At 35.4% G+C, this 6,870-nt stretch overlaps 1 protein-coding gene across 1 annotated transcript; it reads left to right on the top strand.

Annotated features, from left to right (window-relative positions):
- The first annotated feature begins 5,877 nt into the window (after positions 1–5,877).
- LOC139897927 (uncharacterized) lies at positions 5,878–6,606 on the top strand. Its single transcript, XM_071880645.1, has one exon. It carries the CDS (start codon positions 5,878–5,880, stop codon positions 6,604–6,606), a length of 729 nt encoding a protein of 242 aa, XP_071736746.1.
- The last annotated feature ends 264 nt before the right edge of the window (positions 6,607–6,870 follow it).

The raw sequence follows: 6,870 nt of genomic DNA, 5'->3' as shown, positions 1-6,870 counted from the left end.
CAATGGCCTCAATTTTAGTTGGATCAACCTGAATTCCTTTGCTACTAATAACATGACCAAGAAATTGCACTTCTTTCAACCAAAATGCACACTTAGAAAATTTGGCATATAATTGTTCCTTTCTTAACAATTCTAATACCAACCTTAAATGCTGCTCATGCTCTTGCTCATTTTTGGAATAGATGAGAATATCATCAATGAAAACGATAACAAACTTATTTAGATACGGACTACAAACTCGATTCATGAGGTCCATGAATACAGCTGGTGCATTCGTTAATCCAAACGGCATGATCAAAAATTCGTAATGACCGTAGCATGTCCGGAAAGCAGTTTTCGGAATATCTTCTTCTTTGACACGTAGTTGATGATAGCCCGATCTTAAGTCGATTTTCTAGTACATACATGATCCTTGCAGTTGATCAAATAAGTCGTCAATTCTCGGTAGTGGATACCGATTCTTGATAGTTAACTTATTTAATTCACGATAATCTATACACATCCTAAAAGATCCATCTTTCTTTTTAACAAATAAAATTGGAGCTCCCCACGGTGAAGTACTTGGTCGTATGAATCCTCGGTCCAGTAATTCTTTTAACTGACTCTGAAGTTCTTTTAACTCGGATGGTGCAAGTCTATATGGAGCATGAGCAACCAGTGCAGCTCCTGGTACAAGATCTATTTGAAATTTTACAGACCTGAAAGGAGGTAGTCCCGGTAATTCTTCCGGAAATACATCGGGAAAGTCTCTTACTACATTTACATCGTTAATATTCTTCTCCTTTTCTTCAACTTTCTTTACATGTGCTAGGATGGCATAACATCCCTTTTCTAAGCACTTTCGAGCTTTCAAACAGCTAATGAGATTTAGGTTTGGGTTACCTTTATCTCCGTAAATCATTATCATTGATTTATCCTTTCTAGGAATACGAATTGCCTTTTCAGCACACACCACTTCGACTCCTACTTTGGACATCCAGTCCATGCTGATAATTACGTCAAAACTTCCTAATTCTATGGGTATCAAAATCAATCTTAAATGTTTCTCCGGCTAAATTTATTTTACAATCACGGCAAATTTTATCGGCTTTAATTAGTTTACCATTAGCTAACTCAATCATGTACTTAGCATCTAGAGGTAATGATGAACAATTCAATTTAGCGTAAAAGTCTCTTCACACGCCTCTCTAGCATTAATAATAAATGCTCTTCCACGTGCAGATCCGTTATTCTTCTCTGGATTAGGGCACTGGCTCTTATAATGACCCTATTTCCCACACCCATAACAAGTAACAGTGGCCAAAGCAGTTCTATTTGCATTGGTGGTAGGAGTCTTGGTGCCATTATTATTTGTAACAGGAATCCTACAATCTTCATCAAGATGACCCCTTCGATTACAATTATCACACACCACATTACAATAACCAGAGTGATGTTTGTGGCATCTATTACATAAAGGATTTCGTCCTTTGTAACCTGAGCTTGAACCACTACCCACACCTTGCGTGGTTTCTTGTTTCTTGTTGGATTATTGATTACCTTCCCACTTTATTTTGTTTTCCGATGTCTTGACATCAGTGTTCTTATCTAGAATAATCTGGTCCATCAACTTGTTTGCCATAGTGATGGCTTCATGAATAGTTTTGGGTTTCGATGCTGTAACATTTGCCTTGACATTTTTAGGCAAACCATCTTTGTACAGTTCTATCTTCCGTTCTTCGGTTGGTACCAATTCGGGACATAGCAAAGCTAATTCCATGAATCACTGATTGTAGTTGGTGAGTTCAGTACCAATAGCTTTCAGGCTTCGTAATTCAACTTCCAACTTCCTAACCTCGTTCCTTGGACAATACTCGTTGATTAGCATTGTTTTGAATTCTTCCCAGGGAGTATCATAAGCTACATCTCCTCCTACGGCCTTCACATAGTTTTTCCACCACATGAGTGCACTATCTTGTAAGGTGCACGATGCATACTTGGTCATGTCCTTCTCAATACAACCACTGATTTTAAACACAGACTCAATCTTTTCGATCCACCGGGTTAAACTGACCGGTCCTTCTGTTCCACTGAATGATGAGGTCTTGCAACCTTGAAAAGTTTTGTAAGTACATCCCACACGAGGATTTAGGTTAACTGCAGCACCTCTCGCAGCCTCGACCCATAACATTCTGTCGTTCACTCGCTGATTGATGAGTTCCTCGATTTCTTATTCCGTCATTCGGTTCAATCGCGCCATAATCTTCAATAAGAATGAAAAAAAATAATTATTCACATGGAATATTATAGATGTAGTGTGTATTTACAGTACTTCGTAGCTTATTAATAATATGAACCAGTTATTATTATAAAAGCCTTTTCTTCTTATTAGCGTTTTATAATTATATCTAGGGTAGTACCTACCCGTTAAAGTTCATACTTAATAGCTTAGTACAGAAATTAATTACTACCATCCAAATAATACTCAACCATGGAAAATTATTGCATTTCACACTTCACTATTTTACATATGCTTATCTTACATCAAACATTAAGCAAACCACACTAGTAATATTATACAAAACGTTATATGATAACATGGTTTAAAACAATAGCGCATCATTTAACCCCAAACGTTTGTGTTTAAAGAAATCGCTTAAAGGTTATCTTGACTGTCTCCCTGCGTTTTGGCTGAGGGGCTGAAGAACTGGATGCCGGGATAGAACTAATAGGAATAGCGGGAATAGGGGTGGAAGTGTCTGGTGGAGTTGGTGCCACAACATCCTCACTAAACTCGGGATTTGGATTTTCCAATTCAGTAGCCTTTCATTTCTTTCCTCTTTCGAACTTGTTTTTCGTAATTTCCTGTATTTCTTCCTCCTCAGGATCACTTTCTGGTTCCTCTTCAATTGATTCATCCAAAAATTGTGAGACTTTCCCAAAGGTGTCGTTTTCATCATCGGATAGGTTAATGACTGGAACACCATCTGAAGATTCTGGTTCGGAGTCGCTGAATGTGATAACAAGTTCTAAGCCAGACATCTATCACATAACAGCTAGCACATTAGTACCACATAATATTTACATATTAATTTTTAACCAACAAGGATAAGCAATAGTTTTCTAAATCAAACACGGTCAAAGTCCAGACTCACTAATGCATCCTAACAAACTCGATAAGACACACTAATGCAAATGTTCTGGTTCTCTAAGGCCAACGCTCTGATACCACATGTCATAACCCGTCCTAAACCATAAGAACAAATATAATAACATATGATTTCATCGCGAGGTATTGACCTCTATATGCGACATTTTTCAAAGAAAACTGCATTCGTTTTTACAATACAAACCATAACTTTTATTAAAAATACAAAGTTTAAACAACATATTAATGATTATCGTTTAGCGATAATCTTAGCCTTACAAACTTTACATGTGATGATAACAACACGATTTCCAATGTGTTTTACATTACAACTTCTCCGATATGCAGTTTTATTTTTGACACAAATATGCATACTCAAGATCTTGCTTAAATTCAACATGTTGCAGCGGAAGCTTTTAGTTATCACCTGAGAATAAACATGCTTAAAACGTCAACATAAAGTTGGTGAGATACAGGTTTAATGCCGGCAGCATTATAAATATAGACCACAAGATTTCATATATAAACGTTTTAATAAAAATATTCTAAGTTGTTGAGCACTTGATAACCATACTTAACATTTAATCAACGTCGCATATTCCCTTTATTATGAAATCTTACTACACCGTACCAAGTGTAGTCACCGAAACGAAGTACTGTGCAACCGTTGAATGCTGGTCGTCGAGTCCGGTTGGGGTTGTCTGGCCCGATAGATCTATTAACCGGATTCGCGTTTACAATACCTCATGTAAATAGTAGTTACCAATTTATAGGGAAGTATGCCAGTGGTACAACTCAACGTAAAATATATATTTTTAATCACTTGTGTCCATAACGTAAATCATAAAATGCGTGTATTCTCATCCCGAAATATTTAGAGTTTAAAAGTGGGACTATATACTAACTTTTTCCTTGAAGGTATTTAACACGACTTGGTCTCCGATAGATATCACGAACCTAACCATATATATAATATATCAACATATTTTCTTTTCAAGTAATCGTTACATATATATATACTTATAATACTTTTAATATTTTCTTAGTCCGTAGTTAGCAGTCTGTTGTTAATGGCCCACAATTAGTTGCTCAATAAAATAAATAAAGACCCCATCGTATTCGTATTGATCAGAATTAATCTCGACCCATGGTACCATGTTGTCAAATGACGTGTTGCGTACATAAAGTACCGTGTTGTCAAATGACGTGTTGCGTACAATCATGAGGTCTTATGATTAATCTTCTCGTGTTGTTTACGGGTGGTCCTGAAATATATAAAATCAAATCATAAGTATAAAATATCATATTAATTAGCAAAAATATGATTAGTTTAGTTTTACTCCAATTAATTTCGTTGCTAAACTAGCTTCGGATACCCGATTTTGTTTTAAGGTGTTCTTCGTAAAAACAAGTTGTATCTTGTTAAGTTAGCATATCATTATGATATATTAAAGGTCTTGAAGTATTTTAAAAGTCAAGTTAGAAGGATCTATTTAGTTTGCAAACAAGTTTGAAATCATTCAAACTATGTTCTTGTTGTTATAATTTATAACTCAAAATAAGATAGCTATATAAATATGAATCAAATAAGATTACGAATAAGGTTACTACCTCAGGTTACTTGGATAAAGCTACTGGAAAAGATAAGAAAAATCTTGGAATCAAAAGAGTGGTGGAGTGGGATTGAAAGATTGGAAGTAATCTCCTTGAAATCGGATGACTATATTGATACGTTCTTGAGTATGTACATGAAGAGAGATTTGGGAGTGAATTAACTTGAAAGAAAATTGGAAATGAAATTGTATGTGTGTGTGCGCAAAATGATGTGATTATGGGATGGATATATAGGAGATTTAGTTTGTTTTCTTGCATATAAGTCATACATGAGGTTAAATGGTTGGTTCCCGCATGTAACATCATGTCTAGTGGCTGATCATTGGAGTTTATTGTTGGTATATACTAATAGTAAATACTTATAGAAGCTGGGTATGGTACGGTTACATATACCATAGATATACTTGTAGAAATTTTGAGGAAACGGAATGAGAATTCAAATATGGACGGGTTTATAACTGTAAAAGATGCTCAAAACCGGGCTTTTATTTTGGGTCAAACCGGGCCAAAATAAAATTTTAAGACATTTTTAATAAAGCAATGCTAGGGGTTGGACCCTTGGACCCCGCCAGGGGTTGCCACCCCTTGGACACCACTATCGGGGGCGCTGCCCCCGAACCCCCGTCATGATCAAGATAAGTTCAAACAAGTGTGCACTCCACACTTTCCCAAACTTGTTCGGTATTTATCAAGATTATTTTGGTTAACAAATTAATCCCATTACATTTAAATCATATTGGTGACATAAATCACCAACACATTATAGATTATAAGTATATATGTCAAAGAATGTTACATATAGTTATCGTTTTGAAAACTTAAGTTAGTGATCTCAAAATATACCTATAACTCATTGTTATTAGTACACAATGAGACATTAAACCATCCTTAAATCATGTTAAATATGTATAGATATGTATATATACATAATTGTATAATTATCGTGTGTTATATAGTTCGTGATATCATCGGTCAAATTGGACGGTCAAACGTTGTGTAAAACTCTTTTCAAAAACATAAGTCTCAACAATTTGGATTGCTTATCATGTTGGTAAGGTTTAATTTATGTAAATATTAATCTCATAAGTATAAAACAATCTGAAAAATCCGGGTCGTTACAATATGATATCTACAACATGGCTCAAAATGAAGGTTGGATTCCAAGGTACCCAATTCGATTTAAAGTTGGAAATGGGTCTTGTATTCGCTTGTGGAGACACACCTGGCTCGGTAGTGAACCTTTATGCAATCGCTTCAACAGAATCTTCCATTTAGATGTCAATCCGAAATGTGTTATAACGGATAGGAGGTGTAATAACATGTGGTCACGGCAATGGAAACGTGATATTTCGGGTGGCAGAATTGAAACTATGGCGTCTACTCTATTCGTTGCTTTACAAAACTTGGAGTTATCTACTCAAGATGATACCATATACTGGGTTTTAAATCCTAACAGTGGATTCTCAGTTTTGGATACAAGGAAATGGATCGATAATGAAATTCTTCCTTCGTTACATCCTAGTACAAGGTGGAATAAAATTCTTCCAATTAAGGTAAACATTTTCTTATGGCGTTTAGCTCTTGATAGACTCCCGACACATCTTAATCTTGTTAACTATGGAGTCGAGATTGATGATGTAAGTTTTTTGATTTGTAATCACGGGTTAGAGGACGTCAATCATGTGTTCTTCTCATGTATTTTGGCTAAAGAGCTTTGGAGGAAAATTCGAATTTGGACGGGTCTTGACATTAATGTGTTTGATTCGTGGGCTAATTGGCTAGAGTGGCTTGATCTTTGGAGAACTAATGAGGATGTTAAGATTCTTCTATTCTCTATTATGGCTTCAGTGTTTTTGGTCATTTAGAGATTTCGAAATGGAGTTATTTTTTTGGCGAACCGGGTGAAAAAAGAAGAATTATTTGATACTATTAGAAATTACTCTTACACTTGGTTAAGAAGTAGATGCAAAAATAAATTGTCTTGGAACGATTGGCTAGTTATGCCATTGAAATTGCTGTTGCTTGTTTTTGCTTCTAGTTACTTGCTAGAAGCCTTAATAAAAGTATTTTATTGCTGTTCAAAAAAAAAAAAAAAAATATTTGTTGGTGAAAGATATTCATTGAACTTG

This window comes from Rutidosis leptorrhynchoides, chromosome 1 (genome assembly GCF_046630445.1).
Source record: "Rutidosis leptorrhynchoides isolate AG116_Rl617_1_P2 chromosome 1, CSIRO_AGI_Rlap_v1, whole genome shotgun sequence".
Taxonomy (NCBI): domain Eukaryota; kingdom Viridiplantae; phylum Streptophyta; class Magnoliopsida; order Asterales; family Asteraceae; genus Rutidosis; species Rutidosis leptorrhynchoides.
This window is presented reverse-complemented; position numbering and strand designations above follow the sequence as displayed.

Excerpts from the sequence above, each read along its gene's own strand:
- LOC139897927 (XM_071880645.1), top strand. The coding sequence starts at position 5,878 with ATGGCTCAAAATGAAGGTTGGATTCCAAGGTACCCAATTCGATTTAAA.